The sequence below is a fragment of the Periplaneta americana genome, chromosome 4 (assembly GCF_040183065.1).
Source record: "Periplaneta americana isolate PAMFEO1 chromosome 4, P.americana_PAMFEO1_priV1, whole genome shotgun sequence".
Taxonomy (NCBI): Eukaryota; Metazoa; Arthropoda; class Insecta; order Blattodea; family Blattidae; genus Periplaneta; species Periplaneta americana.
The window spans coordinates 68,786,358-68,808,979 of NC_091120.1; the positions used below are offsets into that span (position 1 = coordinate 68,786,358).

At 33.1% G+C, this 22,622-nt stretch overlaps 1 protein-coding gene across 1 annotated transcript; it reads left to right on the forward strand.

The window, feature by feature from the left end:
* Nucleotides 1–1,886: 1,886 nt before the first annotated feature.
* Nucleotides 1,887–17,668, forward strand: LOC138697856 (general odorant-binding protein 72-like). Its single transcript, XM_069823431.1, has 7 exons — nucleotides 1,887–2,129; nucleotides 4,482–4,560; nucleotides 4,857–4,909; nucleotides 8,383–8,418; nucleotides 10,277–10,394; nucleotides 13,941–14,005; nucleotides 17,506–17,668. Exons 1-7 carry the CDS (start codon nucleotides 2,073–2,075, stop codon nucleotides 17,521–17,523), a joined length of 426 nt encoding a protein of 141 aa, XP_069679532.1. The 5' UTR covers nucleotides 1,887–2,072; the 3' UTR covers nucleotides 17,524–17,668.
* The last annotated feature ends 4,954 nt before the right edge of the window (nucleotides 17,669–22,622 follow it).

The following is a 22,622-nucleotide window of genomic DNA, read 5'->3' on the forward strand; positions in this document are numbered from 1 at the left end:
CTTGGCCTCTACGCTCACCTGCCTGAACTGAACCCTCTCGATTTCTACTCGTGGGGCCATTTAAAATCATTGGTTTATTCGTCTCCGGTGCCTGATTTGGAATCCCTTCGGAATCGAATTGTGGCATGTTCTGAGGACATATGCAATACTCCTGGAGTTTGGGATCGTGTTGGCAGGTCAATGAGACATCGATGTGAGGTCTGTATTCAAGCAGGAGGTGGACATTTTGAACATCTTCTGTAATGACAACGACCTGCGGAAAGAAAAACTTTCTGGTGAATTTCAATGTTGTGAAGGCCATAAGTCGGAAATGAAGCATTTCCGGACACACGTTGTAATGAACTATTTTGATTGTCTACATGTGGGAAATACATACCTGAAATTATGCCCCGTATTTTTGAAACACCCTGTATTAGTATTTAGACGTATATGTAAGAGTATATGTAAAAATTAAATAACCTAAAGCTTTTTGAAAACCATACAAGGACACATCGCACATCCAATAAAATACTGTCGTATGTGGAAAATCACATATTACTTTCGTAAATTATTTATAATGCTGTTGTAGTAGTTGGATGTATGAAATTATGATAATAAAATTGTAAATTACCGAAGGTTTTGGTACGTATTAATTAAAATAATTTCACAGCAATATTTTAGTAGGAAATAGCATAGCTTTACATCACAATTTTCGAGTTACGACACTATTTTACTGGAAGTGTGATATCTTCTATGTTAAGTAAAATTGACTACACTGATCTCATAATAAAAAAATAAAATAAATCTAATTTCTCATGTGAATATATCACTTCTGTAATTGACTTAATTTCAACAACATGTGCCACATCTCTGTATTCTTTTTTTGTTCACCAGTTTCGTTGTATTGCTTATTCCTCTCAAGTTTGAAGTCCATGAAATATGTTTAATAAATATGAGTACCAATTATATAACCAATTAACCAATTAACAAAATAAGTTTGTAATGACTATCGATAGTATCGATAGTTTTGATAGGAGTATCGATAGTAGGAACAACAGTCGATAGTAATATCGACTATCGTCCATCTCTACTAGCATAGAATAGTACTACAATAAAATTAATGCTAGCAGTAATAATAATTGTAAGTAGCCTATAGATCTACTATTAAACACCATGAATGCATAATTGTGCAGATTTTCAAAAAGCAATCATGTGTTTAAAATGAAACTATTTTATGATGAGTAGAAAACGTGACAGGATGGGAGTGAAGGGTAAAGAGTCAGATGCTATAACAAACAACACACTGTATTACATTATTATTTTACTCATACGTCTTGAATATCAGGGAAGAATAAAGAAAGAGAGAAGTGACAAATGGGTCATACGGTCAACGTAAATTTTTAAGAATATCAACAGAAGCAGACTCATAGAAGAAAGAAACATATAAGTTACACATTGAAATCGTAACATAGTCATCGTCTCGCAAGTTCAACAATTGAGACGCCATAAAATGACATTCTGCACAGAGGAACTTATAGAGACGACAATACTCGTATTTCTGATTTTTTTCTTTCTTACCATATAATTTGCATGCTCTTTGTTGAATATTTCTTGAAAATGGACGTAGCCTACTATATCCTTCTCTTGCTGTCAATAAACAAAAAGAATTACTAGTTTTAAAATATCCTGTAGGCCTACCTGTTTCTACAGACGTAACTTTTTGATACCTTGCGTTTAGCCATCACGGAGACGTATTATTTAGCTTTCATACGTGATATGCTATGACTGTAATTTACCCATTCAAAGGATTTTCAAATGTCGAGATGTGAAAAGGAAGTAGTTAAAATTAATTGGTGGGAAGTACAATCAATTCTCAACATGAGTAAAAAATTGCAATAATTCAGATCGGAAGGAACTTGAGAAGATAGGAGACGTAGTGGACGGTTAATTCCAACACTAATAATTAAAAGAATTCAGGGGAAATTTCTAGCTTCAAACGCAATAAAATCAATTAGTATATCTCGGTATAAAAGATCTTTACAGTACTTCTTGTGACATTTGATGTTGTGCCGTGTTGTGACATTTGAACAAAAATGCAACGGCTGTTCCCAGCTTTGTTATGCGTAGTGCTTCTTTCCTGTAGTGTCAATGTAAGTACAAATACGAGGGTTGATCAAATGTATTAATAATGCAGTGTCATTGATTACGATATCTTGTCAAGTCTGTCCGATAAGGAGCCCTGTAATACTGTTTCTTAGGACTGCATTCTCAATAGTAGTTTAAACTATATTTTAACTTACTGTAACTTTAGCAGTCATCACTTTCTGCACAGTCGCATATTGATTTCAAAATTGTTTCAATAGTAATTCTTTAATATACCAAGGTTTTTACGTAATTTTCAGACTACAAGACCACACGTGCCTCCAGGTGTTACGTACAGTTATAAACATTATGCTGCATATACATTATCTCCAGCTTTTCACTATTTTATATAGTAGCTGTATATTAACTTGTGGCTTGTAAATGCAGACATTATGACATCCATTATATACAATTACAAGATACCTTTTACATATAATCGCAAAGAAGCGCATGCTGTTTATACTATATAATTTTCACATTGGACCCACCGCTTGATTTCAATATTTTAACAATTTTAAATTTGTATATACATTAATGTTTTATGATATTCATTCCTTTTGCATGATCTCACACTTTCAACATGATTCACCTTCATGTAACTCATTGTCTTTCATTGTTTATAATGTAATAATTGTTCATTTTTAAGGGTTAATAATGAACTGATGATGGTTTTTTAAAAACCGAAAACGTTTATCATGAAATAAAATACTGCACTATTATATCAAATCAGATAAGTTTATAACGGTCTTATGTGAAAAACATTCGATAATTCAATACAGCTTATCGGATGAAACATGGGTATTAAATTTAAACTGTGGCTTAAATAAAAAACTGTACTCTCAAGTTCAGTTTAACTCTCTTTATTGATTTAAACACTAGTTTAGTTCAAACCACCAAGTTTAGTAAACTATGCGAGATGGTTAAACTTCTTACTATAACCTAAAAACGAACTGTTTATTGGAGAAAAAATAGTGCTAGTAATTGCAAATTACGGAGGAATTGATGAATTTTTTTTTATTAAATTAAATGTGAAGATATAAGAATTTTACCCATAGCGGAAATTTTCAGACATAAGTAAGTCATTTTAAAGAATGGAATGAAAGTGAGTTCGCAATATGTTTAGGCTCCATAAGGATACTGCAGATGTAGTGTTAAATCAAACAGAAGATAGAATCAAATCACCTACAGACTGGAATCATGTTTTTCTTCTGATTGTTCAAAGCTTTCAAATAACTGGGCAGTGTATTGAAGACCATAACAGAGTGAATATTGAACTCCCTTTTTATATTAGTTGAAACTAAGAACAGATGAAGATATGATTTGCCTTGTATTAAAATTATCGAATTTCTGAGTAGTACTGGAAGTTTCTTCGTTTTTAACATAAAACATAATCAAGAAAAGAACCTGCTCACAAGGTAAGATCAATATTTTTAAGGTTTGGAAAATATTTTTACATGATGTCCTTTTGTGCACAACTGTCATTAGACTTAGGCCTCTCTTTTGTAAAACAAAAATTTGTTTGTTTCATATGAGTTAACCTCAAGATATTAATCCATTTTTCATTTTACAATAAGAGTATGTAAAGTATGCCATTGTTATGATGTTTTTATTGCCAATAGAGACGAATTATCTTAATTCATAACAGGCAGAATTAAATTTAGGAGTAACAGTAAAACATATATTCTATGCGTGGTTTTCAGTGCAATTAATTATTCAATTGTAATCCAAAAACAAAACAAAAAACTTGACTTATAAATTCTTTGAGATCAAATTTATTTAATCTAATACTGACTAAATATGATTACACTGGTTTTATCCAAAATTATGCGCTAGTCTATTTAATCAATCATTAATTAGAGTTAATGCCGTATTATAAATGTTTATGAAGTGATAATATTGTTTACATAATCAAGAGGAATTAATTTCATGGACCTAAAATTTATCCTTGGGGAACTCCATTATCCTATTTCTAAGTTCTAAACAAAAAACTTTGTGACTAGCCTATTTGGTATATTTATCTCTTTGATGAGCAGTTCCTCAAGATCGTTACGATTCGGTCCCGCTTGTTGATGTATTCAATCCATTCACTCTTTGATTTGATGACCCAGTCTCCAAATGGCTGAATTACAGTGTAGTCTGCTCCGAGTGGCCTCAATTTATTATGAGGCGAGATTATATTGGATTGAGAACATGTATTTCAGTTGTATCAATCATCTGCCTGTGGCATTTCCTGGGAATATTTAATACGTAAAGAACCTTGTTTCCACTTGGATAACTGTTATGCGGACGTGTAGTGGAAATGCTGAGATTATAACCCTGGGAAACACTATATTCTTTTGACAATGAGTAATATTTTCCAGGGCCTGACAATTGAACAGATTAAGCAAGCCCTGAAGATGATGAGGAATTCGTGTGTACCAAAATCAGGCGCAGATATGGGTAAGAAGAGTGACTCATATTTTCTTGTATAACAATGGAATTTGTCACATCTTAGTCAGCCAAACGGTAATACTAGATATAGATATGCTATATTTTCACAAAATGAAGTGATTTTGAAACTAATTGTTCTTCACTACATAATGCAAGCAATTAGACGCACACTTAGCAGGATCTTTCAGTTGTCAGTCAACTTCCAATCTAATAATTTTATAGGATTAGTAATTAAATTGGATAATTCTAAATGTGAAGATTAAACCTATTTGTTTGCAATTCACCTGAACAAATTAACATTTCAGAACTTGTGGAAGGCATTCAAGAAGGAAAGTTCCCCGAAGACAAAAATTTGAAGGTAATATCCATCAACAATTAAGTTTACTGTGTACTTCGGTCTTCGTAATACATAAACATCAATAATGCAAATTACCTTGTGACCATGAGTTAAAATGCATTATTCATATTCCATGTTCACAGTGGTCTTCTGAAACTTAATTTCTTTCGCAGATTGTGTTACATTTTGAAAATTATTATTTTAATTATGATATTTTAAGATATTTCATAGTCAGTATTTGGGTTTTGAATTTGTAACTAAAATACAGTTTCGTCTATTTAAGAAAATATACTATATCAATAAAAGTGAGAACTTCTGTCACAAGCTATCATCTCAAGTTGTAAAACATTTCTACGTACGTCAACTTTATGTTGAAAGAAGCCACGTCTTTTGTCTTTAAACAAGTAACCAAAGGATTAATACATTTACGTATGTAAGTGTCTTTCTTTTCTATTAAGAACAGCATACTGCATTACATTTTAATTATTAATACTAAATGATTAATGTGGTCATATCATACAATTTGATAACAATATTATGCGTAATAATACAATTATTGGGCTTGATAGAGTTTTTTCGTTATAATTCTGAACTGTTATAGTGGATTGTATTTTGCTGTATCTTTTCTACGTCTATCGACTCGGTGAGATAAATAAAGTGTTTCTTGGTCTATTGACAGACTAAGTTCTTGATTGCAGGCCAATTTCCGGTTTTCAAAATATTGTTCTTCAGAACTTAGTGTTCTTTATCCAGTAGTTTACAATCGTATATTAGGTATTCTATTGTTTGTTATGCGGCGTTGCAGGGAAATGTTGGGATATCTATAATCTTGAAGCGTTGGAGGTAGGAATTCAGTTTCGCCGTGTCCTGTGAAGTTTGCTGTGAGGTTTAGGCTTGTCTTCATTTTTGATCTCTGATTTACGATGGGGAAAATGATTAGGTTATTCTTCCTTTAGTTGATGTACCCCGTTCATGTTGCACCTTTCTTTACTTTCGTCTTTTATTTTCCTTGCAATTGTCGATTTAGGAATTTTGTTGTAGGAAATTATAGTTTATTATAGTTTCCTGATTTCTTGCCGCTTTTAGCTAGGCGATCCGCTAATTCGTTAGCTTGTATTCCTGTGTGGACCATGGGTCCAGGAAAATTCTATTGTCTAATTTAATGATCGCAGAGTTGTCACTTCCTTCCTTATTTCTTTTATTAAGCTGCTGTGCGTTTTACTGTTGTTCAAGGTGTCTATTGTGATTCTGCTTTCTGTATATATCATTGCTGTCCTTTGGCTTCTGGTTATTTGTGTCATTCCTACTATCGCCGTAGTGCTTTCAATATGGCAAGTTGCTCAGCATGGTTATTTGAGCACCTGTTGTCCAATTTGAATGTCAGTTGTTTCATTATTCCATATTCAATGAAGATAGCAACTCCTGTGTATGTATGTATGTATGTATGTATGTATGTATGTATGTATGTATGTATGTATGTATGTATGTATGTATGTATGTATGTATGTATGTATGTATGTATGTATGTATGTATGTATGTATGTATGTATGTATGTATGTATGTATGTATGCATTAGTAGTATTATTAGTATTATTAGTAGTATTTATTTATTTAACCTGGTCGAGATAAGGCCGTCAGGCCTTCTCTGCCCCTCTACCAGGAGATTCCAACTACAATACGAACAATAAAATTACAATTAGTATTAAATTTACAATTACAATTACAAATAACATTACAATTAGTATTAAATTTAAAATCAAAGCACGAAAAATTACCTGAATAATTAAAGCTAGATAATTTATCATAGAGGAACAAAGAATATTTTATATTTACTGAATTACAAATTAAATCTAGAATAACAAAATTGTATAGTGATGAAATTACTGAATATTGAAATATTTTGTGATAGATTAAAGCAACTATTTACAAGAAATCAATTACTGACCAAGTGCCTAGTAAGTTTTCGTTTGAATTCAATTTTATTTCGACAGCCCCTGATGCTAGCAGGTAGCGAATTCCAGAGTCTTGGCAGGGCTATTGTGAAAGAAGATGAGTATGAGGAGGTGCGATGGGATGGTATTGTTAGTATTGTTTCATGACGAGAGCGTGTGTTCAGATTATGGTGGGAAGAAAGGTAAGTGAAGCGAGACGACAGGTACGAAGGGATAGAAGAGTTCAAGATTTCGAAGAGAAAGAGAAGTGAATGTAAATTTCTTTTCTTATCTAGTTTAAGCCAACCTATTGCTTCCAGGGATGGGGTAATATGATCATATTTACGAACATTGCTTACAAAACGTACACACAAATTATGAGCACGTTGAAGTTTCATTTTGTTGTCGCTGGAGAGGTCAGTCAATAAAATGTCCGCATAGTCGAAATAGGGAAATACAAGTGTCTGCACAAGTGATTTTTTTAAGCAAGAGGGGAGATGAACATTTATCCTTTTTAGCACATGGATAATAGAATATACTTTTCTGCAGGTTTCTGTTTATGTATGTATGTACTGTATGTATGTATGTATGTATGTATGTATGTATGTATGTATGTATGTATGTATGTATGTATGTATGTATGTATGTATGTATGGTGTCCAGCGGTATATATATGTTTATATATCAGTACATGACACACTTTTGCCCTAAAAGTTAGTGCGTCAGCTTCCTGATGTGCAGACCCTGGTTCAAATTCCGTACAGTCGACGTGTAATTATTGAAGGACAAAAATGATATATATATTTTTTTTTGCAATCTCATTTCTTCTTCATTTCACCTCTTACATACTTCTTATTCATCGTTTTCACTAGTGCGGAAAGAAAGAGAAGCAACTGAATGGAGTTAACTTTATAACGGAATCGTTTTCTTGAAATAATTCGCCACGCAAAGTAATTTCTACAATCTGTGCTGACAACCAAGTCAAAATATATCGTCGTTGTTCCTGCAATAACTCCTGTGTGCAAAATATGAAACTTTTCAGTAGGAAGAAAAAACACATTTATTCCTCTATGGCAGTAGTGCACTGGAGATTGTGAATTCTTACATTTTCGAAAGAAAGAAATATAATTACGTACCGGAGATTTTATTATTTGCTCTATCATTAAAGTTATTTAATAGAGCAAAAATCTGAAAATCGATAACTAAGGAGTTATTGCCGGAACAACGACAATATGATGCTAAGAAGAAGAATTTACATGCATGAAAATACTTACAAAAAATGAAACGAATGGACATTGAAATAAAACAACCTCTTTTAGATGTACTGGTTCAACTCTTGACTTAAAAACCCTATGGTTAGTTTTATCATACATAAATCCTGTAACACCACAAACTAATTACTTTCAGAAATCTGGAGACATGAAATGGATATACACTGTTTTGTTGTCGAATATTATGTGAGTGGTAATGTGTTAGTAGTTGCATGGGTCGAGTCATTGGTTTAATGTTTAAGAGCTAATGTTCAAAATATACTTAATTCATTGTGTATATTTTTATTTCAGTGTTACATGAAATGCGTTATGGGAATGATGCAAACGGTGAGTTAAGTTTGATAATAATATTAGGCATGCTATACTGTACTTCAAATCAAATTAATATTTAATCATTGCTTAAAACTCACGGAAGTTCTATCACATTAATTAAATTCAATGACAGTGGAGATGCAAGGAGATCTTTTTAGGTAAAACAGACTTTATAATGTATAAGAAACGTACAAAATATGTATGTAAGAGAATAAATAATGAGACAGCTTTTCACGATATAGGCAGAAGTAGGTTCATTTCCGATCAAATACAACTAGGAGTTTTATAATGATAGTATGTCACGATTTAGGAAATTATGCCTATTCCATCTGTATAACAAATTATGTTAAAACTGGTACTCCATCTCTTTTTCGCATGTTTGACGTCTCATTTTTGAATTGAATTACTATCATTATATTGTCTAGGGTATCTGTAACTACATCATCGCTTTATGTAATATTATATTGTGTGTATGATATTTGTATTTTGAGCTCTAATCTAGTAATTGTATTCAATTTATGACGGAGTAAATTAAAACTCTCCACTAATCTCATTTCAGTTGTTTCCACTCTTTCTTACTGAAGTCTGTTGGATTGCTGATCACTAAAGATTTCTATTGTTATTCTATGAAATTGAAAGAGCTTCATATTTTACTCAACGTATTATTCCGCACATAAGGAAACTAAATAGCTATTTTTATATAAAGTTATTTCTAATAAAGTTATAAGGTATTCAAATATTCTTGAATAACCTTTATATAAAGTTTGTGTCATTCAGATTAAATGCTGTGGAATTTCACTTTTTGAAATAATTCCCGAAGTACTATAGGCCTACAGTTAACAGTGCCGAAATCTCCCACATTATCAACATGTAACTACGCTTAGATGCTTATTTTCTGTTTAATACGAATTACTATCTTATTGAAAGTATAATTTACAATCAATGCAGAATGGATTCCTCAAACTATTTCCTCTCTGCTATGTCTCTCAGTAAAGCTGTTTCAGGATTATTCTGACTCTATGAATTTGATATTAAGAACAATAATAAACATTATTAAAATAATAATAATAATAATAATAATAATAATAATAATAATAATAATATTATCATCATTAGCAGTAGTACATCAGCACACGAACACAAGTACACCTTTCACCCTCCCTTTCTGGCTTGATCATTGAGAGATTAAACTTATTTCTTCAATGGTCATGGACAGACTTGCAATAAGGAATATTATAGGCCAATAATAATAATAATAATAATAATAATAATAATAATAATAATAATAATAATAATAATAATAGTTATTTATCGTCACCAGTCAATCCTCTTGATTTTTTATTGTTTTCTCTCTATTCCGACACTCCTTCCACGAGATATCTATTAGAGAATATATTTTTGGATTCTTTTATCAGTTATCACACATTCTATTTAGATAATTCTGTCATCTTATTCTTATGAATCAATATCGTCTCATATTAAAAATATCCATAGATTCCTTTATGCCAAAGCCTCTTTATTTTACTGAGAAATGCTCTTACAACGAAGTCTAGTCATATTCACTATTTACAATATTTTCTTATCTTTCTATCATGCATGCTACCTGTGAGAAGATTTTGAGAAATTCATAAAGGATGGCAGTAAATATCAGGTTGGAGAAAGAAAAATACACCGGTGTAGCCTACTGAGTCAAAGCACAAGTCCCTAAATGATGATGATGATGATGATGATAAAACTATAAAACTATAATAATAATAATAATAATAATAATAATAATAATAATAATAATAATAATAATAATAATAATAATAATAAAGCTAGCAGTAAGTTTAACTGATTTCCAAGTAAGTGATTGAAGATTTTCTTTTCTCAGATGAAGAGCGGCCGCTACAAGCCAGACGCCGCTATTGCACAGGTTAGGATCATGATGCCAGAAAGCATCAAGGAGAGGGCAGTCACGGTACTGGACGGATGTCGCAAAGCTGCGCAAGGTAATGACGCATAAAATACATCTAATTAGAATTCTTTCTCAGCTGAAGCTCAGTGAGTTGACCGACAGCTTTCCAACAAAGGAATCAGTGTTTGTTTGATCACTTTCACATACAGTAGAGACCGATTATTTAGTCCTGACAGCTCAGCGACGCGAAAGAGGGGAATAATAGGAGTAGTGGGGAGAGCTCCGGAGTAGAGATAAGGCCGAGCGGTCGGTAAAGAAATGCAGTACAGCTTAATTGTACTGGAAACACAACGCTATACCGCACGCGTGACATCCGAACGCTCTCATTGCAGGCGACAGACTAACCTGAACACCCCTTGGGGTAACTTAATGGACTCGCCTGACCCAGGCGCACTGTCAGGACTAAATATTCGTACTGTAGAGTAAGATTAAGGTTGACAATATGGCTTCGGAGATGATTTTCTAAAGAACTTGAGTTATTATTATTCCACCATTATTTCATTTTGTCGTGAATGGACGGCCATTACTTCTTGCATCCTTATCCGAACCTGTGATCAGAAGCTTCAAGTGAATTTTTTATTGTCTCCGGACGGATTATGGCATTCCTTTCTTCACCGTACGCCGCCATCTCTTAACAAGAACAATGGAATTCCACACTTCATAGTGAGCAGAAATCTGTGCTCGTTTCCGGACAGACAGACAGACAGACGGTCGGTCATATTTGTTAATGTTGCGCGTAATCTCTCTCATGGCCACCGCCAGTACTATCGAAGTGCGAGAGTCCAAATCCTATTTAATGACATAAATGTATATATTATTTTCATTAGGATTCCATTGATATTAAAATTTTTACAGCCTTTATTTAATACCTTGTTACTTTTTACCCACTATTAATTATTTCATTTGGAAACCTCACATCAAACTGCAGATTAGATTAAAAGCCAAAATATAGGGTGCTATTCATAGACATTTCGCAGCACGCGCTACGAGCGTACTAAGCTAGCCCCGGCTATCCACTGGTTACTTGTACAGAATTAAAATCATATCTTATCGCTAACATTGGTTTATGAATACGAAAAACGCTGATCATCCACCGAAAGCCCGCACTAAAAATGAATATGAATACGGCCCATACGGTCTAGCCTGTACGTCGGCTACTCTGCTTATTGATGTTTCTTAATATTCCTTCTGTTTAAAATACAAAGTTTATTACCATATGAATACATTGTTGTTTTAAAGATATGCAATATAGAATAATCATAATTTTAAAAACGTTTTGTAATAACATTATTCGACTTCCTCTAATCGCCGCGGTGGCTCTGTACTAGATCGCTGGACTTACAACCAGGAGGCACGGGTTCAAATTCCGTTTTGTTTTGAATTTATAACTTGTGTTGGACAAGCCAGTATTCGAGGAAAAACAAGAGATTTCTCTGGCTCCCTGTGACATCCTAAGAATTCTTCACCAACATGAATCGTTTCGAGTACTGTGTATATCTACCGCCTGTGGTGCACTCTGGGTAGTCTCTGTCGAACTAACTGGCCTACACTTATCAGCACTAGCGACATCTATGAGCTCGCTCGTAGAGTCGGTGTGAATAGCAACTTTGATATAACTTACGTAGCTTGAAAACAAATGTCCCATGTGTTGATATAAATATAAACACTATTTCGCAACAGATATAGAATTTACACGAGTATCAGAGAGGAAAATATGCTAATTTTATTAATTATGTACAGACTCAGAAACAAAATTCGGGTGCCCTAAATTTTGTTTCTGGCTCTGTACATAACCTAGAATAAAACACAATAATTATGAACATAAAGTTTATTCTATTTAAATTATAGTACATAAATTATAATACATTGTAGTAGAGACAGATTGAAATTGAACCAACCTAAAAAAATGCATACATTATTATGCCTAGTATGTACTAAGAAACACGTAACATATTTTTCCGTTCGAGGTTAAAAAAATAATATGTACCATTAGTTTATACGTGTTTATTCATTCATATGCCTGCCCCTCACTTGACCACAGTAACTCAACTATGACGTCACCACAGTTGCAGCTGATATCCTGGTTGGAGATTGCAAAGACTCTATGGAATTTAACTCGTAGCACATATCTTAATTTTTTTTAATTTGTATAATATGCTTTGATAGAATAATTACAGCAAATGCCCTACCTGACACTACATATCGCACCCCTGTAAGAAGATTGCCACAAGTCAAAAACACTGTTCTCGGGAAATGAAATTAGAAGTCAGTGTCTTGCATTTTAACATCGTTGTCCAAACTTGTTGAAATGCCAACTGTGGACAGGACAGCAGGCTAAATTAAACTTGTGGCATTATTCTGACTTGTAGAACACAAAATATACAATTAGACTCAAAATAAACTTTGATTTATTTGTAGTAGTCTTCCTGCAGTGGTGCGATATGTTTTCCAGGAAATAGGTTTCACTGAGGTATTTTATAGATCGAAAGCGACTGTCCAGGAAGTCGTGTGTAGATCTACATTTTGCCTTGATCGAGAGGGGGAAAGTTTTGTGTTCTGTAGTATGGACAGATGACACACATTGAAGGAATGTCAAGATTAGATGAGTATACAGGGTGTTAAGAAAAAAGTATCCAATATATTTGGAGGTGATAGTATGCATCAAAACAAGAAAATAATGTCTAATAAACATAGGTCCTACAACACATACTTTCTGAGATCTGAACACTTGTTCACAGAAGGTGCTCAATGTCACGTCCATTTATAGCAATGCATTTCTCTGCTCTACAATACAGCAGACTACCAGATAATCATACCGTAGTTGACACTCTTGGCAGGGAATAATGATACTCGCAAGGAATACTGAAAACTAAAGTCTGGTTGCGGATATGAGATGGTGTTGTGAATTTTCGTAATCAGCATGTGTGGGCTGATGAAAATCCCCATGCAGTTGAAGAAACAAGGCATCAGCACCGATTCTCAATCAACTTATGGCCAGGCGTCCTTGGTGATAGATTAATAGGGCCATGCGTGCTACCACAGAGATTAAGTGGGGATTGTTATCACGACTTTTTTTTATTAGCGTATTAAAACAAATTTCAAAGATTGCGTGATTTCTTATGCCGAAGGGCAGAGGAATGCATTGCCATGAATGGATGTCACATTGATCACCTTCTATGAACAAGTGTTGAGATCTAAGAAAGTATGTGTTGTAGGACCCATGTTGATTAGACATTATTTTCTTGTTTTGATACATACTAGTACCTCCTAAAATACTGGATAGTTTTTTAACATCTTGTATAGCTAACTTCCATTCAATCCAGTTCAATTTAGTTTATGGTAATGCAGTACACACTAGGATAACAATATGATACGTACCGTATATTACGATGAAATCGTACAAAATGTTTTTATTGTCGAAAGACGACGCGCTGAATTACAGCTAGGCAGACTGTTACTAGCCCATAACACTTTTTGGAAGGCGTTGCGTCGCTCTGAGTGAAACCTGCTTTCAGGCTAGAAGAGTTAGTAGAATATTTCACTACTGAAGAAAAATTAACATTAATAATAATGTTTCCAGGAGTGAAAGATGCCTGTGAAGTGGCGTTTTTAACAACGAAGTGCATCTACGAATCCGACCCAGAGGTAAGTTTATTTCTAGGTTCACTACAACAAAATCCGAGTATATTTTATTATAAATATTACGAAACTAAAACTACGAAAAACATGCCACTTTTCATACAAGTTAGGCCTATATATATAATTAACGAAATGAATTTTGTACAATACAAAATCAGAATGTGATTAGGGAAATCAAACAAATATGGGCCACCATAAGGCATCTTACACTATATCTTGCACTTTAGTAATGATAGCAGCTACCAAACCTAAAAAATTTTAGAGTATATCTATTTTAAAAGATATAACCCATTCAAATGTTAAAATTATTCTTTTATGTCGTATATATATGCTTTTTACGAGAACCTTACAAGTTCCCATATTGTCTGCGCTGTAAGTGTAAATTTGGAGACATATTTTGGTAATGGGCAGTACTTACTTATAAATGACTTTTAAGGAATCCGGAGGTTCATTGCCGCCCTCACATAAGTTCACCATCGGTCCCTATCCTGAGCAAGATTAATCCAGTCTCTACAATCATATCCCACCTCCCTCAAATCCATTTTAATATTATCCTCCCATCTACATCTCGGCCTCCTCAAAAGTCTTTTTCCCTCCTGTCTCTCAACTAACACTCTATATGCATTTCTGGATTCGCCCATACGTGCTACATGCCCTGCCCATCTCAAACGTCTGGATTTAATGTTCCTAATTATGTAGGTAAAGAAAACAATGCGTGCAGTTCTGCGTTGTGTAACTTTCTCCATTCTCCTTTAACTTCATCCCTCTTAGCCTCAAATATTTTCCTAAGATCCTTATTCTCAAAAATCCTTAACCTCTGTTCCACTCTCAAAGTGAGAGTCCAAGTTTCACAACCATACAGAACAACTGGTAATATAAATGCTTCATAAATTCTAACTTTCAGATTTTTTGACAGCAGATTAGATGACGAAAGCTTCTCAACCGAATAATTACAGGCATTACTTACCTACTGACTTTTAAGGAACCCGGAAGTTCATTGCCGCCCTCACATAAGCCCGCTATTGGTCCCTATCCTGAGCAAGATCAATCCAGTCTCTATCACCATATCCCACCTCCCTCAAATCCATTTTAATATTATCTAATATTAATATTAGACCTTTAGCTAGGCCGAGACGTAGATGGGAAATCTACGTCTCGGCCTAGCTAAAGGTCTTTTTCCCTCCGGCCTCCCAACCAACACTATAATTGCATTTCTGGATTCGCCCATATGTGCTACATGCCCTGCCCTTCTCAAACGTCTGGATTTAATGTTCCTAATTATGTCAGGTGAAGAATACAATGCGTGCAGTTCTATGTTGTGTAACTTTCTCCCTCTTAGCGCCAAGTATTTTCCTAAGCACCTTATTCTTAAGGGGACACAACTATATTTTGGAACTTTTTTCCTATTTGACCAATCTTTTTAAAATTTGGAGAGAACGTTTAATATACACATAGAAAGTAACATGCAAAATCTCAGCTCATTAGATCCAATACTTTTCAAAATAAAACATATTTCAACTGAAATATCACTTTTAACTATAATTTTCTTTTTGGCTTTGCGCATTTGACTGTGCCTTCTCAATGAAGAGGGGGAAGAATTCTGTATATTGATTTAGTTCTGTTATGTAAATTAGTGTAAAAATTAAATTTTTTATTTCTATGAAATTAAATTTTAATTTTTTTAATGATTAAAATATCATAAATAGCTTCAAAAAGATAATATTGTAAAACTGATACACAAAATGACACATTTTCTCCAATTGTTGAGTGTCCCCTTAAACACCCTTAACCTATGTTCCTCTCTCCAAGCTTCACAACCATAAAGAACAACTGGTAAAGTAACTGTTTTATAAATTCTAACTTTCAGAATTTTTGACAGCAGACTGGATGATAAAAGCTTCTCAACCGAATACTAACAGGCATTTCCCATGTTTATTCTGTGTTTAATTTCCTCCCGAGTATCATTTATATTTGTTACTGTTGCTCCTATGTATTTGAATTTTTCCACCACTTCAAAGGATAAATTTCCAATTTTTATATTCCCATTTCGTACAATATTCTTGTCAAACGAGACATAATCATATACTTTGTCTTTTCGGGATTTATTTCCAAACCTATCTCTTTATTTGCTTCAGTTAAATTCCCGTGTTTTCCCTAATAGTTTGTGGATTTTCTCGTAACATATTCACATCATCCGCATAAACAAGCAGCGGATGTAACCCGTTCAATTCCAAACCCTCTCTGTTAATAACAGGTATTTCCCATATTTATTCCGTGTTTAATTTCCTCCCGAGGTTCATTTATATTTGTTACCGTTGCTCCAAGATATATGAATTTTTCCAGCTCTTCGAAGGATAAATCTCCAATTTTTATACTGTGAATATAATATGGGCACATACGTTGGTAATATGGGCAGTACAGGAATTAAATGCATTTCAAATTTTAAAGCATATATTTAATACAAAATACATGTATTTAATGCTTCCTAAACTAACCACTGATATAATAAAGTTATTGGTGATGTAACAGAATACTGAGCAAATGCAAAAAAAACTAATATTTAAGTAAACACTTATACTACATTAAAAATTGATTAAACACATTCAACGAGGAAGAAAGACTATGAAAAATACTTAAAGTAGTGACAAATGTTATTTCAAATGGCAATAAACCTCTAAAAGACTAAGAAAAAAAGCAAAAGAAGCCAAAATAATGTTGTAAATTTATTTCGTAACGTCATCACATGAAAATAAATCACTTTCCATTGCAGAACATTCTTCGTTGTACCAAAAAGCGCATATTCCTTTCTACTGTAGTCACTTTTCTCCATTTTGCTCAGTATAAAAATTTCCTCCACATGCAGGACAAATGCAGGAAGCAATTGTTGAAGACGCGTTCGTATTCAAGTGCTTTCAAGTTGCTGATTTTCTAACTTTATTGGCTCTTGTTACCACTCTTCCGACAAACAAATGAAAACAAAGAAAAATATTCTAGCTTCTGTGTAAGACAACATTCCATTGCTACAAACTAAATTTTGTATATAATTTGTATTATAATCAATAACATTACAGCATTTAACATAAACAATTATTATACGACTGTCCTGATATTGAGAAGGAAGTTACAAAATCATCTAATGTTAATTTTTTTTTAAATTGAAATGAAAAATTAGAATAAGTATAACTTAGTATTTGACAATAACTTAGATAATTAAGAATATATAAATAAATTTCAATCATATAAATTACATTTATGTCTTAAATTTCAATTCTGTAGAAAAAATATGAATAAACGATTTAAAAGAATACCATTCAGTGCTTGTGCCCTTAACACCCTGTATTCAAGTTGTAATGCTTATTAAATATAAGCTATTCAATCCACGTATTACTGTGTTCAAGCTATTTTTTGAATATATATACTATATTATCGTTTGGTCATGTACAAACAACAATGTTAAATCATTTAAAACATAGCTAATAGAATAATTATTTTCCTTTCTCTTCCAGATTTTCCTGTTCCCTTGATGTTTTTACAAGGATAAGAACGCAACCTGGACATATTGCAATCGGAAAATTTGAGCTACATATGCAAAACCAAGACACGAAAGCTTTAATTAAAATTTTCCCTACCATGTACTCTTCTCGAGATTATCTGTACTATATATACATGTTTTATTCATGCCTCAATTGCACAAATAAAAATACGAAGTGAAATTATTATATTTTAAAATGCTATGTTAAAAAAATTAGGAATTATGTCTAAACCATTTCTACAATTTAACTGTATAGAATCGTTGTTACAAAATATATACAACAAATTTTTACAAAGCATAATATTGGTCAATGAAGACTACATAATTCTGTATACAGCACATTTATTTACAGATACGTAACATATTAAGCGATAGCCTAAGTAAATACTTATTACTACGATTTTCATTTATTTTGATCAGAGAAATCTTTATAAACTCCACTGGCGCTAGTGATAACGATTTGAAGGTGAATTGAAAATCTTATTCATGATTGAATAGTTGAAAGTAAACATATCAGATATTTACAAACGACATTCGAAATAATGCTGTCGGACCTCATCTTCAGAATATGTTACAAGCTATTTTAAGCGAATTCACAATTCAAACCAAGGGAATAATTTGTTAGGCTAGTATATACATGTCACCTTAAAGTAACGTAACGTATATTTTGTAACATTTGCACTTTATGCACAATTTTTAAAGTTATTTTTTAATCTTCTTGAGGAAGGAAAGCCCTAAAAGACCACAGCAGGTAGGTCATTCCAATCATTTATAGTCCAGTTTAAAAATGAGAATTTATCTACATCCGTTCTTTATTTCCTAAATTTGATTTTAAAATCATGATCGTTTCTACCTTAGTACGCTGGCTTCTCTAACCGAGCCATTATGTCTACCCATGCTTCTGACCTATACAGGGTTAGTTAAAAGTCCCGCACCACCTAAATAACTTTTGAAGCATGTGGTTCAGTGACATGAAACTTGGTATGTGAGGATAACCGTATACTAAGAACTCAATAATGGTATTACCGAGTTTTTTCTACTTCCGGTTTAACCGGAAGTAAATCCAACTCTCTTATTTTAAATGGAGCACCCAATATATTATTTTATTTTTGAATAGTATTCATTAAGAGATTTTTAAAAATTACCCACACTTGATACTTCTGTACAAATTCAGTGTTACTAAGTCAAGGAAACAGAAAAGTGTATCGAATATTAAAATAATAAACGCACCACTTAAATAACTTTTGAATCATACGATTCAGTGATATGAAACTTGGTATGTGAGGATAACCATATTATAAGAACTCAATAATGGTATGACCGAGTTTTTCTACTTCCGGTTTAACCGGAAGTAACTCCAACTCTCTTATTTGAAATGGAAGACCTAATATATATTTTTATTTTTGAATAGTGCTCATTAAGAGCTTTTCAAAAAGTACCCATACTCGATACTTCTTTACACATTCAGTGTTGCTAAGTTAAGAAAACCGGAAGTAGAAAAAACTCGGTAATACCATTATTGAGTTCTTAGCATATAGTTATCCCCACATACCAAGTTTCATGTCACTGAACCACATGTTTCCAAAGTTATTTAGGTAGTGCAGGACTTTTAACTAACTCTGTATATGCTCTATACAATGATGTTATTCCAGTTTTTCTATGTCTGTTTTCCAAAATTTCCCATTTAAGTTCTTTTATCGTATCATTCCCGTGTCTTCTTTTACCTTTAATAAATTTAGGTGCCCTATATTAGATTCTTTCTAAGAAATTCATCTGATATATTTTATAGGGATTCCAACATGTAGTTCTGTATTCCATTAACGTTAGATAAGCTACTTCCTTCGAATTGGGGCTAGCCTTGTTCAAGATTCTCATAATAAGCACTTTCTAAAAAAAAAAAAAAAAAAAAAAAAAAAAAAATGTACCTCGATGTTTAGTTACGAACTTGAAGAACAAAGTAAAACAGGATACACATATGGACAGATAATGGAATGCTCTGTAGTACATTGCAATGCCGATACATCGAAGGTTAAACACGGCATGTGACCATCCAGAGGCAGAAGAACTTCTGTCTTGCGGGTCCGTCGATTATGAATGAATTTCCTGTTAATTCCCTATAATTGAAGGTCACCATAAAATGTATGTAATTTGCTGCATATGAGCCGGAATTAATTTCTCATTTATAAACCATAACATTAAAACCGGATGCGAATGCAGGACGTGACACATGTGGGGGTGGAGAACAATACCATTATGTGCTCTAGCGATGGTGCAAGCAGAATTCGAGCGAGATGGACCCTTGAAATCACCTTTATTCCTATTTATAGGCAGATTTGATTATTTTATTTCCATTTTTTACTCTTTTGTTAAGTTCTGTAAGGGGTTCGTCCTTCATGATACTGTTCGAGACTTCAAAACCCAGACTCTGTATATGCAAAGTGGGACGGACGCGTATCACAGTCTAGTACATAGTCACGAAACTCAATACGTAGGGAATATGCATCCAATGACAGTTGAACTTTAGTTGCTAGCCACTAGGATCGCTATTATCGCACAGTCTATTGTTCCTAGTAATCTCAGTTGCTAACCGCTTGGAGCATTATATCGCGAGAAATGCAAAAAATCACCTCAAGCTTCGTGACTGTATGTACTAGACTGTGCGGGTATTCTGAATATATTAATTTTGTTTACAACCCTTATCCCCTCGTCTTGTCCACCCACTAGAGCCACACTGGATTCGCCGGAGAACCAAAGTTCGCGAAACATTAAACACTGATTTACTTGAGAGCCTGAAAGACTATCACAGTTTGTGACACAGTACGACAAATTTAAACGTTTTATCGCTCACAGAAACAAAAATTGGTGATTTCAGCAATTGGAATGCGCTGGTTTCGAATTTGAAATCCGTTTTTCTCCATCAACAAACAATTTTTTGGACATTTTGAATTTTTCGCGACAATTTACACTTTTTTTATACACACTTCTCTTTAAGAAAACTTTCTGCAATAATACTGCTGGAATCAATCCATCTACCTAAACCAAAACATACATAATCCAAAATAACAATACATATAATTGTATAAGAATGATGATTTTGTATCACTGTTGAAATACATAAACTTAAAACATAGAAATATTCTCACCTCTTCAAAACTTCTGCTTGGATGACTTACGCCGATAAGATAAATGTAACATCTATGATATGTTGCTAGCATTAATCAGAAGCATGTCAGTTATTGATTTCACCTTTTTTCGCTTATTCAGTTTCAATATTTCTTGGAACATTACTCCATAGGCCTACTTATCGTTGTTAGCACACAAGTTTGATGGGAATAAATCCAGATGTGACTAGAGAAAGCAAGTTTTAAGAAACATAATATTGCATCTCAGTAATATACAAGTCCTCAACAAATCTCCCACCAAATATCTGTAATTGTATGCTTGTAGATTCCCAGAAAATTGATGCATATTGAATTTTTAAAGGCAAGTCAAGTTGTTTTTGCAACTGAAATGAGAGGTCTCTCGAACACAGCAATACCTTCCATTAGTTTATTCTCATTCAAATTTGGAAATTTTTCCTTTAGACATTGAAATCCCCTACTGATTTGTCCATTGCCGTCACAAAGTTAATTAATCCCAGTTTTATATGTAACGACGGTAAAAAATTTTAGCTACATCATCAAGTGGTAGAATTTTCACAGGCCACTTCCTGATTTCATAATATTAAGTGCTTATCCCGACTTTTCCACTCAAACAGAGAAGAATAACATTTTTTGAACCCTGCTTGAATTCCTGTTAGTATAACAATAACTTTTAGATGTGAACAAATTTGTCACCCATGTTGTGAATAGTTTAACAGCTTAAGAATTATTGTTCTCATACTTTTATATTATTATGCAAATCAATATAGTATTTACTAGTGGCTTGTGCAGCAAATGCTGCAAACTAAGTAAATTAGACGTTCAAATAAAAAATTTTCAGATTTATTTTCAATAAAGAATACCAGACATTTTGAAAGTTATTTTCTTCCATAATAATGAAACATACTCCCTCTGAATGTTTTTATGCCAAATACTTTTTCTTGAACCTTTTCACCTTCAGGTTTTGAGTTTCAACAATGTCAGAACGATCAGTGAGTTTTTCATGTGGGACTAAATAATAGCTAATTCAGGTCATTGTGAATTGTACGCTAAAGTTAAAAAAATGTCAGGTTTGCTATGCTTTCGAACAATAGACATAGCATCTTGGTATAGTTGCTGCATGGAGAGCTTGAAATGTAGAGGGTAAAATCATTTCATCCTGCCAAGAGATCTTGCTGAAATGATCGGGATACTACTAAATTTTCTAGGTCTCGTATTTTATCAGTAAGTAATAACTTTTTGGTTTTTCCTTAAGAACTGTAATTTTTGCGCTCTCTCGAGCCAGTACTGAAGAGAATGACGCATATAAATATCTACACCACACCGCCATTAAGTATATGGAAAAGACCCAACCCAATTTGATTAATAACTATAAAAATATTTCGTTTTTAATAACAATATTATTATCTTACGTAAGTTTTGTAGTTATATACTACATAGCCGCCATTCATTAAATTATAGAAATGAAGATCTAATTTCATACATTCTCTACATCTACTTATATAACCCCAAACGTTTCACTTTCATATCATCAATATAGCATTAATACGTATAATTAATGAAAAATAGTTGCATCATGGCATTAATTATAATAAAGTTTTGTATATTTTAATATCCAATACACAGCTGTACTCATAAAATTACACACCGCAGAATCAGACTTGTAAATTATTTTTAGTAAGCCTTAAAGTTTTTCATAACCAATTGAATTTGACCTCTAAATATGTCAGCAGGTCATGGCCTTCGTGTAATAGCCTATTGTTTATTGTAGGCTAGTGTGTGTTTTGTTTTATTCTGAAGTGATGCAATTAGTTCTCAAAATTGACGGAAGATGGATTTTGGAAAATATGAAAATTATGTAGGAAAACTAACGCTTCACTGAAAGTTACTATTTTTCTGAAAAACTTAGGGTTCTAAGCTTCAAAATGAGGGATCATTTATTAAAATCCAA

Excerpts from the sequence above, each read along its gene's own strand:
- LOC138697856 (XM_069823431.1), top strand. The coding sequence starts at position 2,073 with ATGCAACGGCTGTTCCCAGCTTTGTTATGCGTAGTGCTTCTTTCCTGT. Across the intron at positions 4,561-4,856 it reads AAAATCAGGCGCAGATATGG|AACTTGTGGAAGGCATTCAA; the intron begins GTAAGAAGAGTG and ends TTAACATTTCAG. Across the intron at positions 10,395-13,940 it reads ATGTCGCAAAGCTGCGCAAG|GAGTGAAAGATGCCTGTGAA; the intron begins GTAATGACGCAT and ends TAATGTTTCCAG.